Source organism: Seriola lalandi, unplaced genomic scaffold (assembly GCF_002814215.2).
Source record: "Seriola lalandi dorsalis isolate HSWRI2012SDOR001 ecotype SW California unplaced genomic scaffold, Sedor1 jcf7180002053844, whole genome shotgun sequence".
Classification (NCBI taxonomy): domain Eukaryota; kingdom Metazoa; phylum Chordata; class Actinopteri; order Carangiformes; family Carangidae; genus Seriola; species Seriola lalandi.
In genome coordinates, this window is record NW_019524397.1 from 55,633 (window position 1) to 79,208 (window position 23,576).

General features: G+C 41.6%; 2 protein-coding genes and 1 long non-coding RNA gene across 5 annotated transcripts; 2 read left to right on the forward strand and 1 right to left on the reverse strand.

Moving 5' to 3' along the window:
* Positions 1-176: 176 nt before the first annotated feature.
* LOC111651902 (uncharacterized) lies at positions 177-2,339 on the reverse strand. Its single transcript, XR_015436979.1, has 2 exons — positions 1,989-2,339; positions 177-1,357 (listed from the first exon to the last, which is right to left on the reverse strand). It is a non-coding gene; the product is annotated as an uncharacterized LOC111651902 (long non-coding RNA).
* Positions 1,777-11,000, forward strand: gabpb2a (GA binding protein transcription factor subunit beta 2a). The gene is made up of 8 exons (XM_023401971.2): positions 1,777-1,997; positions 3,518-3,625; positions 4,030-4,197; positions 4,545-4,739; positions 5,128-5,296; positions 5,379-5,555; positions 5,639-5,757; positions 6,604-11,000. Exons 2-8 carry the CDS (start codon positions 3,518-3,520, stop codon positions 6,955-6,957), a joined length of 1,290 nt encoding a protein of 429 aa, XP_023257739.1. The 5' UTR covers positions 1,777-1,997; the 3' UTR covers positions 6,958-11,000.
* A 1,589-nt stretch (positions 11,001-12,589) lies between these two features.
* On the forward strand, positions 12,590-23,280 carry anp32e (acidic (leucine-rich) nuclear phosphoprotein 32 family, member E). 3 transcript variants are annotated; one of them, XM_023401974.2, is made up of 7 exons: positions 12,590-12,755; positions 15,641-15,790; positions 16,382-16,504; positions 16,594-16,756; positions 17,349-17,476; positions 18,700-18,748; positions 19,155-23,280. In XM_023401974.2, exons 1-7 carry the CDS (start codon positions 12,702-12,704, stop codon positions 19,238-19,240), a joined length of 753 nt encoding a protein of 250 aa, XP_023257742.1. In that variant the 5' UTR covers positions 12,590-12,701; the 3' UTR covers positions 19,241-23,280. The 3 variants fall into 3 exon arrangements, with proteins under 3 accessions (XP_023257742.1, XP_087028955.1, XP_087028956.1); XM_087172829.1 differs by having other exon boundaries at positions 17,349-17,458; XM_087172830.1 differs by having other exon boundaries at positions 17,349-17,440.
* Positions 23,281-23,576: the final 296 nt, after the last annotated feature.

The following is a 23,576-nucleotide window of genomic DNA, read 5'->3' on the forward strand; positions in this document are numbered from 1 at the left end:
TATTTTCCCTGTAATTATAGCTTAATTACACATTCCAACCCAGGAAACTTGAAGAATATTATGAAATTACAGAGCCTAAATTAACACAAGTTTAGTTTGTTAGAAAAAAGGCAGGTAAAAAGGACAGTAGATTAAAAAACAACGTTGTGTATAAATACACCATTCAGCATAATAAATAAGTTTTTGATTGTTTTGTTTATTATTATACAAAATACAGAGCAAATTAACAAGTTGTAAAATGTGATTTTATCTTTGCAATCTTGAGTGAGTTACATTATCACAGACTGAAAAATCCATTTACAACTGTTCATTTTAACCATATCATGAAGCAAAAAATATAATAATACAATTCAAATTAAATTAATTAGAACAATATAAGTGCTTTTTATCATGTTTAATTAGAAACACATTCTGCTGTTGAGCTTGAGATGTTTCTTACTTTTTATCCTCCACTATAACACTAAATATTTTGTTATTTCAAGTATTCTACATTTATCCATTTGGAAAGTAGCAACCACATTGTATTAACTCATACAGCAGTTACATATGTTCACTATGGATAAAATCCTCTATAACACGATTTCTACAGTGACTTATTGTGCTATAGAATGTTTTCTGCAAAATTTATTCAAATATTGTAAATTGATTAAATAAACAAACATGACGTGTTTTTGGTCAGTCAAGTAAACTGAACAATAAAGGTGCTTCATTACATTTATACAAAAAAAAAAAAAATTCCAAGAGCATTCTTACACACTGCAATCAATACATATAATCAATAATCAAGATTATTAGTATATAATGTTTCTACATCGGATTCACAGAAATGGCAGATATTTAATTTCAAAGTTAAATATATGAAGCAATGCAGGTTTCTGCTCAATATACAGCGCACGGTTCGTGTTTACATTCATACTATAGATTTAGTTGAAATATAGTTTAGTTTAACCATAAATTTAACTACAGGTTAAGGAGACTTTATTGGCTATTTCATTAATAATTCGAGGGTAATTCGGCTGTTTGACACATTTACAGTGTTTTGCTGAACCTGATGTCTGAGCTTTGCGGGCAGGAATGCGTTGCTCTCCGGCTGATATGAGGTCAGCGGTCTGTCCTATAATGACTCAATCTGACGGCGGCTCAGCCGTTCGAACCGACCTGAGGTCAGTTCCTCGGCGCTCTCACACAGCCCGCCCACAGGGGGGTTAACGCTCACTCTGGCTTCCACCTCCGGTGTCGCGGAGCCGCCATATTTGTAACAGATAAAACACAAAAATATCTGTTTTTAAACTTCTCACTGGCAGGTGAACACCTGTCAGAATCTGATTTACGTCAGGAGTCGTAAAGTCGCGGGAATCTACGAGAGAAGAAGGTAAAACTCGCTTTAGTTTAACTTGCTAACAGTCTGCATGCACACAGGCTAACGGCTAACATGATTAGCTGCTAAACAGTAGCGTCAATAACATGTAATGACGACCACACTTCCTGTCGGGACTATCACTATAAAATACCAACTGACAAACTATCTTCGGGCTGTGTGTTCACACGTTCACTGCTTATCAGAGGAAACGCCCAAGCCTGTTGATATCATATGCAAAATTATCAGGGCAATGATAAAATAATACTCCACTGGGTAATGCAGTAATTTCAATTAAATTCTATAAATATTACTCTCAAACTGTTTTATCATAAATAAAACGCCTGGCGCTCTTATTTTGAAGGCTACACCCGTAACATCCGGGCGGGTACTGGCCGCCTCTCGGTAACTTTCCGCAGTAAACAAGTCCGGAGGACCCCGACAAGCTGCAGCAGTGCCTAATGCCCACGATTTGCGCCTTGTGAATCAAAGTGTGCACATTACTGAGCTGTTTCTACTCACCGCAGTGATTATAGTGCGCACAAACCTCCACACACAGGGCGGTTTGTTTGGCTAGCCGGCTAGCGTGCTAACATTAGCAGAGAGGAGCGCTAGCTGGCTCCTTACAAACCTGGACACGGTGAGTATCTGGCCCGCCGTTCTCCCGGAGAGTAAAACGATATTTTTCTAAGCCTTCACTCGTTAAGCACTGGCAGAAATAACCATAAGTAACGGAGGAGTGTGACCATACAGGTCTCCGGTAAGCCGTTTGACGGTTCGCGCTGAAGAAAGCTAGTTAACCGGATGTGGAAGTAGTTTTTTCTCCGTGTGTAAAATAGGAAATTTCTCTCTGACTTCCCCCGGAAAACCAACAACTTAATATCAAACGGTTTCCTGTCGGTGTTACTGTAAATGTTTAGGCGGAGGAGGTTACGGTGTTTAACGGTGGCGGTGGAAAATAACAGCCCGGAGAGGGGACACGGGGGTACGTGGCACATGGCGGACTCTTTTCTGTTCATGAAGGCGCGTAAAATGGCTCCTCGGCCGCGGGGAGAAAATCCTCGTCCTTCTCCCCTGTTTCGCAATCACAAGCGCTCTTTAACAGCAGGTTTCCATTATCGGACACAGTATCGTGCTAACTTGCATAGCTTTGCCCACTCCCCGATAAAAGAAAACCATTGTTTCCAGTAGAAACACCGACAGCCCACTCATACCAGTACTACATGTTTAAAATCAATCCCCATTTGTTTATTGATAAGGTTATTGTTTGTTTAGTTTTGTCTTATGGATGCTAATGATGTTAGCGCCCAAAACAATCCGCAAGTTTGAATCCATTATCGGACACTTCGAAGTCATTGTTTTGGCACTTTGAGGCGTGTTAGTCATATGTTGTGCAGCTTCACTGCTGCAGCTTTAAAACATGTACAAACTCTCATAAATTTTAATTAAAGTAAAGAAAAACAAGATGCAGGCTGCAACTAACGCTTCTTTTCTTAATTGAGTAATTTGTGCGTTACCTTTTCGATTAATGGTTTTGTCTCCAAATGACAGCGAACAGAGAAATTAATTTTGTAATGTCACATAGACCAACATAAAGCCTTTAGTCGTTTTGTTTTGTCCTAAATACAGCTTACTGTCAAGTACCAAAAAGAAAAGTATCAAATTTCAATTAATTTTCTGTCAAACCACCTATTAGTTGATCAATTAATAAACAAATCGTTCCAATAAAAAGATACAGATAGATGGGGACATGTCCAATATTTATTGATATATCCTAACAGGAAATATGGAAACGTTTATTTTGGTTACTAGATGCTTTTATTTTGTGAGTGTAACTGTTATATTTGTGCTTTTGGTGCATCTTATTTCATTACTGATTAATCCTGACATGTTAGGGTACCAATAGGGTACAAAATAATTAGTTTTCTTTCACTACATGTAGACTTGGCTATTGTACATGTAATAGCTATTGTTTGACTTTGAATGTTTGTTTGTGTAGAATAAATTGTACTGTAAACAGATTGTGTGTAGTAAGGTGCAGTTAACAACATAGATTTCGGTTCATTATAAAAACTCTGTAAAGATTTGAGACAGTGGATGCTCATATGTTGGAGATATAACGTGACCGAGCCTTCACACACCTGTTTCTCTGTGCATTAGATGTCGTTGGTGGACTTGGGGAAGCGACTGCTGGAGGCGGCTCGTAAAGGTCAGGATGATGAGGTCAGAAACCTGATGGCCAACGGAGCTCCATTCACCACCGACTGGGTGAGACACCAACTTCACTCTGTTCTTTTGTACAGCTGGCTTAAAAATCCATTTTATGATGAATCACAATTTTTATTTGAATGATCTTGTATTTATTGTTTTAGTCCAGAGTTTGCCAAGGAAACTAAATCACTGGTCCCTAGTTTTATAGCCAGGAATTGTGTTTACAGTTTAGACAACTTTATATTCAAGGATTAATTCTGAGAAGCTCTTTCCACAATATTGTTTTTTATACAATGAAAGTGAATCATCAAGAGTTGAATCAGCAGGTCAGAGCTGACTTCCAGACCTGTTGTATTCTACTACATGTAGAGCTTCCTGCAGGGGGAACCACAGGGAACAGATCAGTACAGTCACAGCATGTGTCCCCCAATAACAGTAAAGATGATATCTGTGTTCTTTAGTTGGGGACGTCCCCCCTCCACCTGGCCGCTCAGCATGGTCATTACTCCACTGCAGACGTCCTGCTGAGAGCCGGCGTCAGCAGAGATGCCCGCACTAAAGTGGACAGGACCCCGCTGCATATGGCCGCCGCCGAGGGACACACAGTCATCGTCGAGCTGCTGGTCCGGGTGAGAAGTACTCAGGATTAATATTCACTTCAATCTTAATTTTTTCAGGTTACAGCTTGTAATCACCTGTTAATAAAAGCCAAACATTTAAAACAAAAACAGTGAGAAATGTTCATTACAGTTTCCTAGAGCCCAAGATGATGTCCTCAAATTAATTTTTTGTCTGGCCTGTAGGTCAAAATCTAAAGATAGTCTGTTTACTGTAGAGCAAGACCAGGAGCAGCTAATCCTCACATTTGAGAAGCTACAACCATCAAGTGTTTAGCACATTTGCTTAAAAATTGACTCGACTGATTAACAGTTTTCATTGTTGCATCTGTGTTTTAAAAAACTGTGTGTAATTGCAGAGCGGTGCAGACATCAACGCCAAAGATATGCTGAAGATGACAGCTCTGCACTGGGCAGCTCAGCACGGGCACCATGGCGTGGCCGAGACCCTAATCAAACACGGAGCCGATGTGCACGCACTCAGTAAGTTCGACAAGACGCCGTTCGACATCGCCGTCGACATCCAGAACACCGAGTTGATGCTGCTGTTGCAGGTGAGACACAACGTGCAGACAGCTGAGGTGTGACCTCAAACATCTGGGCTGTTAGTGACTGTTATTGTGTCTGTAAAGCAACCTGGGAGGGACAGAGAGGACAAAATTAGTCTTAACTATTCAACATATAAATTATCAAAAATTCACAGTTCATATCCAGTAGTTTTCATTTGTGCTCAAGTGGAGTAAAAAACTGTTCTTCAAAAGCTTATTTGAAAGCTTTATAAAAGCTTGAAAGCTCATTCTGATTTTGGTTTTCACATCAAGTCAGTTTTTCAGTGTTTAAAACATTTAAAACATTAAAGCACATTTAGATGAATTCATATGGAAATCTCCACCTCCATAAAGTGTGTGTGTTTGTTGTTTGTGTGTGTGTCTGTGTGTGCAGGAGGGTATGCAGAACCAGGTGAACATGAACCAGGTGAACATGAACCAGGTGAGCATGAACGTGGAGACGAGCACCACCACCAACCAGCCTCAGTTCATCATCCAGGGAATACCTGCCATTCAGGGGGGTGTGGTCAACCTGGCCGAGTTGCTCAACAAGGCCAATGCAGGTAGGAACACAGACACACAGCGTTTAGCAGCTGTTAAACATATGTGGATATTTGATTTTACGGTTTTAATGTTATGTTTCAGGAGATTCCGAGGAGGCGATGGCGGCCAGTGCTCTGGACTCCAACATCCAGCACGCCGCTGTTGTCAACGAGGGGGGTCAGAGGGTCATCACCATAGTAACAGACCAACACGGCAACCTGCAGACCACCGGAGGGATGGCACAGCCATTCTTTGTTACTATGCAGCACGGACAGCAGAGTATGACAAATAACCTTCATTCAGCTCAACATTTTCTGAGTCAAATCAGTGTTTTGATTCTGAATCTGTTTGTTTGTTTTCAGTGCTGGCAGTGCCAGCCAACACAGTGACGGAAGAGGTGGTGACGGAGGAGCCTCAGCCTCCACCCTCCAGGAAGAGGAAGCTGGAGGTGACCAACAACCACAACGATACAGGAGAGACGGTGAGTGGAGTAAAAATATTATTATTATGATTATACTAGTATAGTACTATTAGTTAACTATTGGAATACGGGATTCAATCTATAATGACCTGATCAAATTCAAAATTTACACAAGCTACAAGCATAACAGACTGTTTGAAGTAGTTTGCTTTGTGATCCAGCAGAGGGTGCTCTAAAACTTCATCACCAGCTCAATCTATTGACATATCAGTAAACTATGTTAGTAGGGTTATGTTGTTTGCTATGAAAATGGAGGACACTAGTGAGGAAAGCCTTCCTGGGCAGACAATCAGAACACCATAGCATCTGAGTAGCAGACTGTGGAAGTGCTTGAGTTCTACACAGTAGATGCCAAAGTAACTCACTAAGCAGCTGTCTTACACAAGTGGAGGTTCCACAGACAAGCGGAGCGATGTCGAATGTACATCCTCCTCTGACTGTCAAATAGTCAGATTGAGAAAGATTGATATACAAGGATAATAGCTATAGTACCAGGTGAGGGGTGTCAGGGAGGGGGAGCATTCAAATTAATTTCAACAAAATGTCTCATTTCAAATTTATTCAGATTTCATCTTTGGAAAAAGTATCAGCCCTAGTACACTATGAGAAGAGGCAGCAGTGGTGACCAGACATGAAACAATAGAATTGACCCATGATGTGTATCAGGTTATCAGCTCCAAAGTCCAGTGTACATAGGGTCTGCTGATAATTTTTGTGATTAATTGTTTTGTCTATAAAAAGCTAGAAGTGAAGCATAGTGCAGCTCCAGTGTAAAAGGTTGTGTAATGAACCTGTTGGACTTTGCTGCTTTGACTGTGACATAACCTTCTGCTCCTCGTCCTGCAGGAGTTGTTGCAGAGGCAGCTGCAGGAGGCCAACAGGAAGGCGCAGGAGTACCGACAGCAGCTGCTGCGTAAGGAGCAGGAGGCCGAGGAGTACCGTATTAAACTGGAGGCCATGGCCCAGAGTCAGGCCAACAGCACCAGCACCAACACTGCCGCCATGGCCGCCGCCAATGCTGCAGCCAGCCCCGAGGAGGTGGTGGGAGGAGAGGAGGATGAGGAGGAGGGGGCGGCTGGCGTGGTGGAGGAAGAGGGAGAGATGGTGGTGCTGCAGGATGGAGGCATCATCATGGAAGGGGAGGAGGGTCAGGTGACGCTAGTGGAGACGGGAGGAGAGACAACGGAGGTTAGCTCCTAACAGAGAGGGAGGAGGAGGAGATGTGAGGAGAGGGTGACACCGACAAAAAGACACGTCATAACAGGAGAGGGTTGGTTTGACTCGCAAGTTTGCATCCCATTTAACAGAGAATGATGGAGGGGGAGGAGCTGTGTCACCGTAGGACGATTTCAAGTGTGCACCATTTTAAATCCCTGAAAGATTTGATACAGCAGAGAAGAGAGACAAAATGGCTTCCCCAAAAACAGTAGGACAAGACAGACTGACTGAAAACAGACTAAACAAACATGATGTTGGATTTCAGTCGTGCACCATTTTGAATCCCTGAAAGATTTGATACTAACACTTCAGTGAGACAAGGTAATGGCTTTACCAAGAAAGACAAAACAGTTGGAGGAGAAAGACGGGCTGACAGTGGCCTAAACACATCGATGGATCTCAGTCATGCACCATTTTGAATCCCATAAAGATTGGATACCAACATGTCAGAGAGGAGATGCAAAATGACCTCCCCAAAAAGACAAAGTGGTTGGAAGAGAAAGACGGGTTGATACAGGACAAACCGAACACAACAGTGGAGTTTAGTTGTGTACCAATTTGAATCCTTGAATGGTTGGATACCTACACTTCAGAAAGGGAGACAAAGTGGTTTCTCCAAAACGACAAACAGCATGAACAGAAAGAAAGACTGAAAACATACCAAGCAAACATGATGGAGGAGTTTAGTTACACACCATTTTCAATCCTTGAAAGATTTGATAACGATATGTCAGAGGGGAGAAGCAAAATTACTTCCCCAAGAAAACAAAACAGTAGTAAGAAAAAACTGGAGTGAAAACAGACTACACAAACATGATGGTAGACTGCAGTAATACTCCATTTTGGGTTCCCACTAGTTCTTGTAACTGAATGCTTAACTGAAGCAAGATGCAGAATGGCTGCTGCAGATGTCAATGAAGCAGGATGAATGGTATAAATAGATGGAGAGGAATAAGAAAAAGATAAACTCAGGAGAAGGTGGGACCTTCAGTCGAAGGACAATTTACGTTTTTTTTGTTTTTCGTAATCAGTGATCCCAAACCAAATCAGACATAATGACATGGGGTTTAGGAAGACAGTACTCCGTGTATGCAGCCCTGTTTGTTTCCTTAACATTGCTTTATCGCTCCATTTTGCTTCTCCATCGGACTCGGAGCAAAGGCAGGATGACTAAACTGAAGGCAGCTGGTTTGTCTAAAACAAGTGATATACATTCAGGAGGAATTTAGAGTTTTAGTTTATTTCAACAGAGTTTTGGACACAAATGGTTATCCCAACTAGAGCCATTTGTATCTCTTTTATTCAGTTTTACTGGATAAATCGCTGAACCAAGATAGCTGTTTGTCTGATGCCTTCATAACTCTAAGTCTTGATAATTTGGGACCACGCTGCCCGTTTTGAAATCCAGTTCCTCAACCCTTGCTGTAGCTTGCACCATTTTGCTTCCTCAGAAGAATACAGACAACGACTGAGAGCTGTGAAAGCAAAGAAAAAGCCTTTTCTGTTGTTTCTGGACACTAAAATAACTCACTCTGAACTGTTTCCCTGCTTTTTGTTATTTTTTGGCGTATAGTTTTTGTTTTTGGACGTTAGTTTTCAGATGTGACTTCATCATGTATCAGGATGTGACAAACTCATGATTTTCTTTTGGAGCGCCAGACAAGATTTCCCATTTGCTTCCTGTTTAATCCCATATTAAGTGGTGAAGCCAAATGGTGACAGTGGAGCAGTTTTCAAAGGGAAAGATTTTTGGGACACAGCGCTCTGTGTCTCTTGTCCGTTGTGTTTCCAGTTACTCCTCAACAAGCCAACTAATGTGTGAATATAGAAAAAAATCATCTCTGGCTTTGAGTTTGATAGAGTCCAGGTTTCTGACCTGAACTGAACAGATCCATCATGGAAACCTTTAAGTCATTCAGTAATTATGATGTTTATTCTTTAAAACCAACTTTGTTTTCCATCATTAACTCATCAGTGTCTAACAGGGCTGACAGGAGCAAACTCATATAGAACTGAAATTCTCAATTATTCTTTACTATTGATTAGTCCATCAATTAGTCTATAAAATGGAAGAAAATGGTGAAAACCTCAAATCACTTTGTCACAATTGAAGGTCTTCATATATTTGGCCAACAGTTCAAAACCCCAAAATATAAAAATAATAATAATAATGATATCATATAAGGAGAAAAATCTAAATGTTCACATTTGAGATGGTGGAAAATGTGAATGTTTATGTTTTTGTTGAAAAACAATTGTTCAGTGATTAATGTTGTGTCAATAGACTGATTAGTTGGTTTCAGCTGCACTCAGTTCAAGACTTCACTGTTTAATTACCAACTCTTTCAATGGATACCTATTAATAATCAGCGGATGTGTTACCATGACTCTTAAATTCATGTTTGCTGATACAAAAAAAACATTTTCCTCTGCATAGGTGAGTTTTATCTTTCTGGACCTCATCTGGTTTTTAAATTGGACTCTGGATGTTTTTAGCTCTTTAACTACATATTGTGTGTATTTTATGTCCTGTTGAACATTTCACACAACGATTCTTCTGATTTCTTTTCTCCTTCTGTGCAGCTTTCAGTTTCTATGAGCAGATCAAATTATCACAGTAAACATTGGTCATCTTTATTTTTTGGTAAAGTTGTGATGGAGAAATACAGTTGAGTGTTTAAAACTGAACCTTGTGCTACGTTTAAGGGCATTGATTATTTTCTTGATTTATTAATTGTTTAGACCACAAAATTTTAGTAATTGTTTAAAAAAAAAAAGTTCAGAATTCACTCAAGAACCCAAATATATTTAGTTCAACATCATAGATGACAAACAAGACCTGCAAATGTTCATGTTAGAAGCAGGACCTGGAGCAATTATCTTATTTTTACTTATAATACTAATAACAATTTTAAAGACATTAAAACCAATGAAAACTTAAATAAAGATAATATTCACGTTGGACAGGGTGGAACCAGTGTATTTTTGAATTTTTGACAATCAAGTATTTACCGATCAATTCTCTGTCTTTGACTAATAGACTGATTAATCAACTAATTGTTGCAGCGCTAATGTGGTGATTATCATCTTGATTATTTTGGGGAAATTTTTTTTTCATCAAACGATACCAAACTTAAAAATATTCAGTTCACTATAAAATAAGATAAAGAACTCACTGAATCTGGAACATGGGAGTGTTTCATTTATTTCTTTAAAAAGTCACTTAAAGATCAGAAATAATACTAAATAATTTTTTCTGTCAATGGATGAATCTGCTGTGACATTTCAGTCCAATAGAACCAGTTATAGATTTCACCAAACCAGAAACAGAAGCTTTAAAGTGAATCTGAGGCAAAGTTGAATGTGACAGATTTGAACAAAACATTAGTCTCAACTGTATTTTAATGTCTCAAAATCAGCAAAGTTTGCTTTTGCTTTAAAACATGTAGAACAAAACTGAGGTTGACCAAACACTGACTGTGATTAATTGTATCTCTACAGCAGGTTTTACATCTGTAGATTTTAGAAATGAGCTGAAATCAGTGGAAGGAAGGAAATCAGTTTAAAAACTATAGAGTGAACAAGCAGAAACAGGTTGAAGTCGAAACAGTCTGTAGTTGGAGATAAAACATCTAAAACCAACAGTGTGGTCCTTAAAGGGGTTTTTGTTGGCCCAGTTTTTCCTCTCTTGGTTCAGTCCTATTGGGTCCCACGGTGTATAATCAGTTATTGATTATTACCTGTCAGCTGATTGTAATGTTGGGTATCTCTTTAGACCACCCTGTATCCTCTCAGATGTCTGTCCTGCCCTTTCTTCCTCTGATCAATGAGTCTGTCATTTTTGAGTTGAGTATGATAGTTATTTTTATAAGCTCAGCGAAGCCAACCTTTTTCTATGTACATATAAAGTTGTATTTTTTTAACTGTACCTGAATGCTTCAACATGATGATGATGATGATGATGATGATGATGATGGCTGCCTGCATTGGTAATCTGAAATATAAACACTTGTTTTTTTGAATAAGATCCTCTCTGTTGTGTTTTTGAAGCTTGCTCACAGTGACACGTGAACATTGCCCGAGGCATTCAGGTGACAAACTAACACCAGCAACCACACCTGAAGTCAATTTATCAGCTTTAAGTCAACAGTAATCGCACTGAAAGGTGTCACTCACTGAACATATCAGTCCGAAAATGTGTGATGTGTTCAATAGTTTTTAAACAATGAACTGTGGATGTGAATGGATATCACACTTTGAAAAGCACATTCAAAAAATGTAATATTTGTGAAATAACACTAGTTCATTTTTCCCTTTTGACACCTGCCTCCCTCAATGGGTTTTTTTTCTTAGAAGTAAAAAAGTTTAAAATGGTGTTTTTTTTCCACTTTAACTTCTCATCAGTCACCGTGTCTTAGAGTGAAAACTTCATCTTGTCCTTGAAAACAATAAAACTCCACCGCAGAGAGAGGTTGAAAGCTCAAGAGAAGCTACTAAAAGGACCTTGTGGTGAGACTATTGAGACTGCGAAGTAGTTTCTTTGTTTAGAAAATCAACTGGTTACTTCTGACAAAATGAGATTTGTTAATGTATTTGCAACATGAGGTGAATCATCCACTTTTTAAATAAGAAATCAAAAACAGTGACTCAGATTTTTTATTTTTTCTATCATACTCAAACACAAATGTATGAAGAAAATGCAGGCATAATTATAATAAACAATACAAAGACAGTTCATAACCAACAGATTAGTTAAGTGAACTGTGAGACAACAGAAAAAAAAACATATATACAGACAGCTGTTTAATATAGTTTAATCGGTTCATCAATTAAGGGGTTGGTTGATCTATAGAAAAACTAATCAGCAATCATTCTGATAATTGATCAGACTCAGCCACCCTCCAGCTAGGGTGTTAAAGACTTGATTGACTAGATGTCTGACCCAGATACAAAGTGAGTCAGTCATTTTCGAGTGTAAAACTCATCTTGTCAGTGCTCTCTGGTGGATCAGCTCTGTAATGGAGACATTTTGTAAATGACCTCAAACCTAGTTTGACTTGTACCAACATTTACTGTTATTGATTGGCCGACATACAGTTTACACACGGACTGATATATCTGTAATAAGCTGATATCTGTGTAACACTTTCTCACACTTTCTCACAGTGGTCAGACATTTAACAGAGCAGAGAAGTAATGGAGTAATTCAATCGATAAAATCTCATTGATAGTAAAAAATAATAATCATCTGCAAATAAAGGCAGTGAGTGGAGAGGAGGTGGAACAAGTGAGCATGATGGTGTTACAGTAGGCCGAGACTCCCGTCAATCAATGAGAAAATGGCCCAAACACATCGTTTTTTAGGTGTATCAGCCCATTAATGAGACGGCTGTAACGATTAGGTTTCTGGTGTTAAACAACTACAGCTCCCATGAGGCTTTGTCAAGCTGCCAGTGGCTTTTGGGATATTCCCGCCCAGTTTGTGGATTATGGCCGATCAGTCCTGATTGACGTGCCAAACATCCAATCAGCGGCAGCGCAGAGACACGCGGCCAACCCTGTGCGGTGGGGGGCGGGGCTGCGGCGGAGGGGGCAGGGCGGGAGGTATCATGGAGGATCAGTAGGCAAACTGTGGCCGTCAGAGGAGAGCAGCCCCCGCTCTGATCCCCGGGACTTTCTCAAGTGTTTACCGACGCTTTTTAATCACCTCGTACGGAAACTTCAACATGGACATGAAGAAAAGGATCACTCTAGAGCTGCGGAGCAGAAACCCGGCGGAGGTGAGTCTCTTTGGTTTTAATAACATTTTAATTGTTGCCTGAAATAGCCCGGGAGGTGATGTGCGACCAGAGCCTGGCTGGCTGCTCCGCCTCGCTCATCACATGGAGTCCTCCACCGATAACACTCTGAACGGAAACTTTGCTGAGGGATATTCGGTCCTTTAAACCCCTTATCGATCAGGTTACAGTTTGATCAACAGCCGCCCGCAGCTCGGTTGAAACACCGATCCGGGATGGATGTGGAAGCATCTCGCGGCTCGGTCCGTCCGCCCCCTCCTCCTCCTCTCCGGTGAAATCCCTTCTCTCCGAGAGGCTCAAATTATATCACCAGAATGCGTTTACTAACATTAAATTCACGGTTCTTATCGCTGGGACATTTAAGACGCACACACAGATCGGTTATGTTCCGTTCGAGTGTATATGGTTCATCCGAAACACCTTCATGGATAACGACGATGCAAGTTAAACTTTTAATCAGTCACCGGCCGCTCGGAACAACTCAGAGAATTCAACGGAGAATACTACGCACCAATAAAGAGGAACTTGAACTAAAGATGCTTATATGTAGTAGGTAACCAGAGTCGGAGTTTTCGGAGCTCATCGCGGGCTTTGGTCCCGGACAAACACTGCGTATCGACCTTAACAACAACGACGTCGGCGGGTACTCGGTTCCCTGCGAGCGGACATTTTAAGTCTCCAACGGCTTAAACTTCGACGGAAATATCGTATAAACCGACATTTTATTAAACTGCTCGTCGTTAGATTGAGTTCAGGACCGATTTTAACGTCTTTTGTGAGGCTTTGGTGGATATTTTTGGTGCGACCCTGCTCAGTGGTGGACGCGGGGCGCACGGAGGTCGGTCACAGACATTTTGAGTGGGGATCTGGAGCTCGGTAGTAACGCGTTACCGACTTACCGTTACAGAAGCGGATTAGCTGTCGAGTCGACGCCGAATTACACAGATGACGATTATTTGTTCAATGACCGTTAAATCGACTCATAATCGCCGCGTTACACCGCGGCTCGTTATTGTAACGCAATGACCTGGTAACGCGCAGGGTTGGTGTTCGTATATCAGTGTCGTAACGACTCAAAATGGCGTTACCGACCCAGGCAGATTACCGCCGTCAGTTTAACCATGCGGAGGAGAAACTGCGTTTGTGGATGTGTAAAATGGACGTAACTGATCCATATCTGATGTCGCTTTATTTACACATCGACCTCCACATGACGGAGCCCGCTCCACTGTGGTCGCTATTAAACCATCCACATTCATTCATACACGGTGTAAACGCAGTAACATGCCGGGTTTGATCGTTGTTATTCGGATTCTTTCGTCCCTTCTTATAAGGCAGAGCTCTACGGTGAATGTGTGTGATCGAGTTATATAACCGGACTGCCAACCAACCGGCTTCAGTAAAATAACACACACTCCTGCTCACGGTTCAGACTTCATTCACTCCAACAAAGAATCACAAACTAACCCAGCAGACAACTTACTGGTGTCATGTTTTACGAAGGCGGGCGGGGGGGGGGCGGCAGATGGTGTGTGTAGAGGCTCAGAGGAACACCCCCCACCCCCTCCAACACACACACACAACATGTAGATTATAGTAGGTTAAACCCCCAGCACACACAGTGTAGTAATGGTGGAGCTGTTGGCCTGAAGCTCTGATACACTCTAACACTCTGCTGGTTATATAAGCACAGGAACCAGAGGAACTGTGGGAAATACAAGCAGCCACCAGTCTGAACAAAGTCCTCCACAGACCTGGAGCTCACCGTCAGACACCCCTGCTCACGCCTGTCTGTCTGTACCTAATAAATACTTTCTATTAGAGCTGAAACAATTAGTTGATTAAATGATTAGTCGGTCATTGGGAAATTAACTGGAAACCATTTTGATCATTGGATGTAATTCAGTCAAGTTTCATGTAAAAATGTTCAGATTAAACCTCTCCTCTGTTTTCTGTCACAGTAACCCGATCTGTTTAGACTCTTTGGGTCTAAACCTGAAGGCAGCGCATCAAATTTTCCCATTATTTTTTAGACACGATAAACACTAATCAGCTGATCAAGAAAATAATCTGTAGATTAATTGATAATGAAAAGGGGAATAAATTACTTTCATTATCAGTAATCTATCAATTATTTCTGGATTAATTAATTATTATTTTGGTCTATAAAATGTCAGAGAGCTTATTCTATTTGCTTTATTTCCATAACCACAGTGTTCAGTTTACTGTGCTGTGAAATTCTTCACATCGGAAAAAATATTTGGAATTTTTGTTGATCAATTACTTAAATAATTGTTGCAGTTCTGATGATCACTTTCATCATGGGTTAATCTGATAGTTATTTATCAGTTAATTGGTCGTTAAGTCTGTAAAATGTCAGTCACTTTCAGTTTACATCCACAGTGATGTTTTCAGATTGTTCGACCAACAGTCTGAGATTCACTGTACTGTCAAACCTTACAGAGATCTGATCTTCAAACCTGAGAACACCAGACATCAGATCAGAGGAGAGACGTTTCTTTTTGTTTGTTTTTTTTAAATGATTGAACGTTTAACGAATAATTTCTTGTATCGACTGATTGGTTGAAGCTTCATTATCATTATCATCTGGTGGCCGTTAGAGGAACAACAGGTTAAAGCTCTTCTAGGTCAAGGTCAGCTTTACTGTCATTACACAGTACAGGTCTGCACGCTGAGGTGCAGCCGGAACCTCTTTATGTTACATCAGTACAAAACATCACACAACTTTAAGGACATACGTTAAAACTGAATTAAATGTAACAGGGTTTCCCTCTGTTTTTGTGGTGCTTGGGTTCACATTGTGCCTCATTTTCCCATCACCCCTCCTGTTCTCCTTGTCCTCTCAGATCGCGGAGCTGGTGGTTGACAACAGTCGCTCTGCAGACGGGGAGGTGGAGGGTCTGACAGACGAGTTCACTGAGCTCGAGTTCCTCAGTATGGTCAACGTGGGTCTGAGCTCGCTGGCCAAGCTGCCCTCACTGCCCAAACTACGCAAGGTAACACACACCCGAGTGTGGTCGGTGTTCACTTCTGTCAGCTGATTTCTGTTGTGTGTTATATTTAGCTGTTTGGTTCACTGAATGTTCTGCACACAGTATCTGCAGGTCCTGGAAAACCTTATAAAGATCTTTTGAAAGTATTAAAAAGTCTTAAATGTAATGAGCAGCTGTCTTTAAGCTTGTCTACTGGTTGCTGTGGCAACTGTCAAATACAACAATAAAAGACTTTACCATCAGCAGCAATCACCTGACTGAAATCTCCTCACCTGGCACATGAGCTGAGAATTTTTAATCCAACCATGTTCTGCCACTCATCCAGGCTGCGTTCATGAAACCATTTGAAACTGTTGGAGGAACTGGAACTGTGTAATTCTGATAATAATTAACGGGTCCATGTTATCTCTGCCTGTTTTCCTTCATACTTTGACTGTTTGGTGGTTGAATCATGGTATCGAGGTGTTGAACTGTTTTCTATGTGGTGTTAACAGTCTGTCTTCCTGAGTCGTGTGTGGATGTAGTTGTTTAGTTTATTGTGGATCATGTGACATCCACCACAGGTGATAACACAGGTGTCTTCTTCTCTCTCAGTTGGAGCTGAGCGACAACAACCTGTCCGGTTCTCTGGAGACTCTGTCAGAGAAATGTCCCAACCTGACCTACCTCAACCTGAGCGGGAACAAAATCAAAGAGTTGAGCAACGTGGAGGCACTGGTGAGAACACACACACACACACACACTCTCTCAGCATCATGGATCTGTTTGTAGCTGACACTACGCTAACCTGATGTTTCCTGCTTCAGCAAAACCTGAAGAGCCTGCAGAGTCTGGACCTGTTCAACTGTGAGATCACGTCCCTGGAGGACTACAGGGAGAGCGTGTTCGAGCTGCTGCCTCAGGTCACCTACCTGGACGGCTTCGACCAGGAGGACAACGAGGCTCCAGACTCCGAGGCCGAGGACGAAGGTGGGACACTGAGTTTAGTGTAGAAACTGCTGAGTGAACGTTGTCTCTGTGTGAATATTGTTGTTTGTCTCTGTGTCAGTGGCAGCTGGTGATTAAACAATTTGTGAGAACAGGAGGAAAAACCAGCCCACCATGTGACTTTACACTGGTTGGCTCTTTATCTCTACTTTCTTATGTTTGACGGCACATCGTAGACCCGCCATGAGTCGAGCTGAGGAAGCGAGGCCCGAGACTGTGTCATTGGACCATGTCAGTATCGTGTTCTGGTTGTTGATTGGTCAGGGAGTACGTCCTCTGTGTTTTGGCCAATAACAGATTAGTATGAAGAAAAAAAAATGAAGTACATTATATTGATATGAGACCCCACCCTCCACTGCCTCCACCATCACTTCTCACAGACTGCCCCCCCCCCCCCCCCCCCCCTTCTTACCTGTCCTGCAGGTGCTGAGGAGTTTGAATCAGATTTCAATAATGGATTTTTCCACAGAAGAGAGAACATTTATTTTCTAAATGACACTATATGTTTATTACAGCAGGTCACTGTTTGATATTTGTTGATCTCCTCTGGTCTGAACATCGTCTCTGTTCACAGATGAGGACGGCGAGGACGGGGCCGGGCCGACCGGAGACTACGATGATGAGGATGATGAAGAGGAGGACGAGGACGGCTCAGAGGGAGGAGAGGTGGGGCTGAGCTTTCAGGTGAACCGTGGCAATCAGGTGGGCAACTCAGGCTTTGGCCGGCAGGTCAAACCACAGCCGGCTCAGACGCAGGTGTGCGTCCCCTCCCATAATGCACCTGTGCTCAACCAGGCAGAGAACAGACACTGAACAGTGGTGAGACAAAACCGCCAGCCAGTGTCAGCAGGTGACGGTCAGGTGTTAAAAGTTCTTCTTATAGACTGGTTCTCCTGCAGGTAGACGGGAAGTGTTTTTTCAAAATAAGCTTCAAACAGAACAGACATAACCATCTGTAGCAGATTTTTCACAATCAACTTTGTAATGATGTTTTGACAAAAGGAGACAGATGTGGAGCAGAGCAGGACCCGATGCCGGCTGAATTCAGCTCTAGATATAAAATGTGTTGATATGATCTGATAGTGTGGTGTTAACGAGACGTGAACAACAGCATGAAGTCTGATGCTCGCGTGATTCATCGTGGAGGTTCATTTGAATGAGTCTCTGCCTGGTCTGAACTGAGCCGGTTTGGTGGGGTGACCTCAGGTGTGACCTCAGGAGTGGTGTTCTTGACCAGGTTCAGCACCAAAATGGCCGCCTCTGACACTTGACTCTGATCAGGGGGAGTAGAGCGTCTGAGAACAGACTTCTCTCCTTTGGATTAAAACCATATACTAGTATTAGTGAATTTGACAACAATAATCAGGCAGCACAGTGTCTGTAAGAAACTCTGCAGAAGTGTTATTATTTTTTATTTTCAAAATAAAATGTTCAAGATTTCAATATAAATATTAATAGTTAACAGTACTGATTTTATTTATCTATTTATTTTTTTTAATATTTTTTTATTTTATTAAAATATTCTTTGTTTTTTGTTTTTTTTGTTTTTTTACACTCAAACTATAATTAAGTACTTTTACAATTTAGAGAATAAACTATAGTTTTTGCCACCTTCATGGCACAATCCTGGATTGATCCAAGACGGCACCATATCTTCTATCATCATTTTTTATATCTTTTATAATTTGTCACATGTAAATATATTTATATTTTTCTAAACAGTTGTTGTAAAGACATTAAGAACAACGAGCTGTCAGAGTCGGTCTGATGGAGATCAGCCTGGTCACAGTGACATAGACGTGATTAATAGTAGTAGAGCTTCATTAGTGTCGTCCAATCAGAAACAAGCTTCCTGTCTTTTATTTTAAAAGTGTCAAACTTCGGCCGACTGTAGAGAAAAAGTTAAACTGTTTCATCTTCTTCAGGAGGACGATGAGGATGAGGAAGACTATGGAGAGGAGGAGGAGGAGGAAGGTGAGTAAAACACCATGGGTATTTTGAAGATTTAATTCAGAGTGTGTGTGTTATGATATTCAGATCATAAGAGCGGCGGTTTCAGTCATTTGACATGATGGTCTTCAGACCTGTTCCGGTTGACCCTTAAAAACCCGTAGACCAAAATTTGCAGCAATGCATTAGTGGACTCATGAATGGATGACAATAAAATAGTTTTAAATATTTTTTACCGTTTGAGTAATCAGTAGCATCACCTCTCTGAAACTTCACCTTAATGATATGAAGTTCTGTAAAGATCCTTTACCTTGGACAGTTTCTATTACCTGTTAGTAAAATAACTCATGCAGAGGTTTTAACTGAAGAGCTGTGATTGGTCAGAATCCTGCCGGCCTCCTCTGATTGGTTGACTTTTCTCTTGGTGCAGAGGATCAGGCAGGCGTCCAGGGACAGAAGAGGAAGAGAGACGTGGACGATGAAGGTGAAGAAGACGACGATGACGAAGACGACTAGTTCTCCGGCCGACCGCCATCCGTGTGTCGTCCTGTCCTGTTTCTGTCCGTCTCAGTCCACCTCCGGACCCGACCTCCGCCAGACAACAACCTCTGCCACTGCAGCAACCGGCAACAACAGCAGGGACAGCAACAGCAGCAACAGGAACAGTGATGTCAGATAGCTCCTCCTGCGGTAGAATATCACCTCTTTATTTTAGATAATATATAAGATTTTATCAGAACTGTACCTGCTGGACTCCGTCTCCCTTTAAAACCTGGTTCAGGATCAAAGCTTCTGTCTGTCCGGTAAGTCTGTCTCCTCTCCACATCCTGAACTCTGATCCTCGTCTCAACGTTCTCTGGATGGCTGACTCTGAAGGTGAAGTCCTGGTGTGGACCGGCTCCTCGTTAGCAGAAGTTCTGGTGTGAAAACCAGGATCCAGAACACACTGGACCAGATTTCTGTCTCTGCAGTTGGCTCTCTATCGTCTTCTTCTCCTGCTCGTATGAAGCTGTTGACGACCTTTTCAAGCACAGCACTCTTCCAAAACCAGGTTTATTTGTACAAACTAGAGGGACAGGTCTCTGGTCCCACTCAGAACTTTTTATAAGAACCTTCTCTCAGCTGGAGTCCTGAGGAGCCTCCAGTCCAGACTACAAGACCCTCCGCCATCTGTTAGTCCCAGTACGACACACAGGCTGTTTTAACTAACTTCCTGCTCTCAGGTGGTGCTGCACATGTGCATTACCATAGTTACCTCACATCACCTCTCCAGATCAGTAATAGATGATTGATGAGTTTGTGTTTTTAACTTATGCTAAAATCAGATCTACTGTCATAAAACCACTACAGTACACTTTGACCCAGACTGAGACCCTGCCCTTCAAGTGGTCTCAGTCCAGTTGTTTGGTCCACAACAGAGTTTGACAGCTTTAACTCTAGACCAGACAGGTGAGCTGAGATCGCAGCTTGAGAACAATCTGATCCACAGAGACGTCTCGTTGTTACTGTTGAAATCATGCAGACCAGTTGTGGATAATCTGTAATCACCACAGCTCAACACATCCTGGACTCAGATGTGAACTCTGGTCTGAGGATCTTGTAGTCTGGACTGGACTGAACCTGTTGTCCCAGCCCTCCACAGCTTCCTGCAAGAGCCTGACAGGAGACCTTCAAAACCACCAAAGTCTGCAGCCGTCCTGGTACAGATGTAGAGTTTCACCTCACCTTTCATGTCAGGACCTTCCTCTTCTTCTTCTTCTTCTTCTTCTTCTTTTTCTTCCTCTTCTTCATAGTCATCATCATCACATGCTTCTCTGAGCCTTCATCATATCACTTTGTCCCTCTGAGCTTCAAACCACCATCCGCATCAAATGTGATCCACACCTTTTTAAAAAGAACCCGGTTCTTTCTGCAGCCATATCAGTCTCTGGACTCTGACGGGAGAGGAGAGCGCCCCCTTCAGGACCTCAGTGTGTCTAACACCCAATCAGGGACGTCCCATGTTTCCGTCTCCACCCGCCGTGTTGAACAGTTCAGGATCCACGTCCACGTCATGTTTCAGTCCGAACTGTCCCTGAACTGGATCAGTAGTGATCCCGTTGACTCTGCTGTCTCTGCCGCGTCTCACAGTTCCACTATATGCAGACCTGCTGTCGCTCAGGTCCACACAGGAGATCGTATTAATAATATTCCCAGTGTGTGTTTGATTTATTGTAGGGATTCTACAGGGAAGATTAGGGGCGGGTGGGAGGAATTATTAGTTCTGATGTGTTTGTTTTTTGGAGTTAACAGAGGCCTGTTTCTGTCCCTGATCAGAAGCTGTTGTTTTTAGTTTGATGTAAAACCGAGCAGCTCGTCCTCAAACTGCCCGTCCCTCCTGATGTCCAGACAGCCGCCGCTGTGTCACACTTTAGGCTCCACCTCCTAAAAAGGACTCACAAACGTGGTGCGTTCAGGTGCTCCTCGTCTACTCATCAGGTCAGAAATATCCAAGTTCGCCAGCAGGAAGTTCCTCAAACGTTAGATGAATCCTGACAGGGAGGTCAGTTTGTTTGGGATGAAAACTGTTTACAACTCTATACGACAGAAAATAATCAAAAAATTAACATAAAAAATTTCTGTATGAAAAGTTTAACATAATGCAGATTAATTCAGATGAATAACACCAGGTTCAAGGGTTCAGTTCAAACAGGAGATGTTTTATTTCAGGTTTGTCTCTTTCAGTACCATCTTCATCATGTGATTAAGAGCTGTGATTCAGTGCAGCAGGTTAATGTGTCTCTTCAATGACAGTCAGTTTTACTTCCTGTGATGGGTTCCCTTAGACCTTGGATATAACACCCAGTCATGTCTGTCTCTGACTTAACGAGCTGGTGAGATCACCTGAATGCACTGTCATATTGACAGATGTGCAGTGGGTTATGGGATATTGAGGACTAAAGAATGCAACAGCTGTGTCTTCCAGAGTTTCTCAGTGTAGTTTACCTGTTTGAAGGGGATGGAGTCTGAAACAGGACACACCTGCGGCGTCTGTTTCAGGTGTCATGACACGGCTTCAGATTCTACTTTTTACTTCCTGCTTCCTCCTGCTTTATTAAACAGCAGCAAACAAGACTTGGCTGGAAATAAATGATATTGATCATCACAGAATAGACCTAAAGAAACAGATCCTCATTTATCTCCAGGTCACTCCGGTTTGTTCCTGATGAGCAGCAGACTCTGTACAGCTCTGACTTTAAACTGCTGTAAACTTTTAGCTTTTCTCTCATTTACACTCTTAAAAACAGCATCTTTTTAAACACGCCCACGTGTGATTTCGTACACAAAAATACTTCACTGTGCAACAACTCAACTCGCTCGAGCTGAAGTTGTTGGACTGCGACAACAACAAACGTTTGGTCTTAACTTATAAAACTCTGCTCCTGAATCGTGGCCGGGAGTCTCTGGTTCAGGTACTCTGATTTGGCTCACGTTCAATTTTAGGTCTGAGCGTTTTTACTGTTCCAGCTGTTGAACTCATATTTCTTTATAATTTGATTTTTTAATACAATTTTTTAAAACACTCTAATGGAAACAACAGATGACAAAATGATCTCAACATGAGGTCAAATTTGGAAGCCTTAACATAATCAGTTCCAACATCAGCTGACAACTGAGCCAACTCCATCTGCTGATGAAAATCATATGATATGATCAAAAGCTCCAGAACAGCTACTAAACTGACTTTTAGGGCAGATTGATTTGTCATAATTTTATCGTGTTTTCATGTTTCTAAATACAGTTAAACTTCATTTAAATGAAAAGTGTATATACTGCACAGTTTTCTCATGAACGACCACTCGTTATCTGGTCGGCTTTAAATGTTGATTAGTCCTCGTCCTTCATCAGAGAGACCTGACGAGTGGTTACTGTCAGCATGAACTCCAAGCCGAAACAAACTGATCAGCTGATTAACAGAGAAGTAATCACACGAAATTTTGACAATTGTATAATTGTCAGGCAAAAATTCTGTGGTTTCACTTAACGGTTTATCAATGAAATGAAAAACTGATCAGCAGATTAATTGTTAATCTTGATTTGTATGTTTGTGGGTGGGAAGCCTGTGAGGGATCTCAGGAATGACTCCTGGGGGTCCGTCGTCAAACTGCACGTCTCAAATAAAAATATGAACCAGACAAAAACATGACATAGGCATTAGGATGTGTTTAACGTGGCGTGTTGTTCTTAAGAGTGTAAAGGTCAAAGGTCATGTCTGTCAGACCTGCTGAGGTCGGTTTTAACTGGTTTTTAAGGCAATATTGTAAATAGACTCTCAGCTCAGTTTCAGGTTTGTTTTTATTTTGTTAATGACTTAAATAATTTTACAGATGTTTTTGTTTTCTGCAGAAAGGTGATAGTTGACCCACGCCTTTGACCTTTGACCCCAGCTCACTCCTGTGTCAGCTGTTAGTTTCCCTCCATCGTCCCGTCTGTGGGGACAAACTGTATTTGACTTTTCGTGTGGTGTAACAGAAACAATACTGAGGGTTTTCAATAAAAACATGAAAGGAAAACAAGTTGTTTTCAGATCATTTGACCAGTTTCCTTCAGGTCCCTGTTGACATTATGTCATAATTTTTCTGTTTGCATTAAACTTGTCACATTCACCCAACACAAACTATTCACCTGTTCCTCTAGACACCTACAAACACCCAAATTCATCTCCAGTCCTTTTCTAAGATTGTTAAATCTGTTAAATCTAATGTGTTAGATCCTTTAGAGTGAAGTGAAAGACATGAAGGGAAGCTCAAAACAAAGAAACTGAAACAACAAACTGTAACGTGACCCCACAACGCCGCGGGACAACATGAGG

Bases quoted from the DNA above. Each gene is read 5' to 3' on its own strand.
- anp32e (XM_023401974.2), top strand. From the start codon at position 12,702: ATGGACATGAAGAAAAGGATCACTCTAGAGCTGCGGAGCAGAAACCCG. The intron at 15,791-16,381 runs GTAACACACACC...CTTCTCTCTCAG, and splicing joins CACTGCCCAAACTACGCAAG to TTGGAGCTGAGCGACAACAA. The intron at 16,757-17,348 runs GTGGGACACTGA...CTCTGTTCACAG, and splicing joins CTCCGAGGCCGAGGACGAAG to ATGAGGACGGCGAGGACGGG.
- gabpb2a (XM_023401971.2), top strand. From the start codon at position 3,518: ATGTCGTTGGTGGACTTGGGGAAGCGACTGCTGGAGGCGGCTCGTAAA. The intron at 4,198-4,544 runs GTGAGAAGTACT...GTGTAATTGCAG, and splicing joins TCGTCGAGCTGCTGGTCCGG to AGCGGTGCAGACATCAACGC. The intron at 4,740-5,127 runs GTGAGACACAAC...CTGTGTGTGCAG, and splicing joins AGTTGATGCTGCTGTTGCAG to GAGGGTATGCAGAACCAGGT.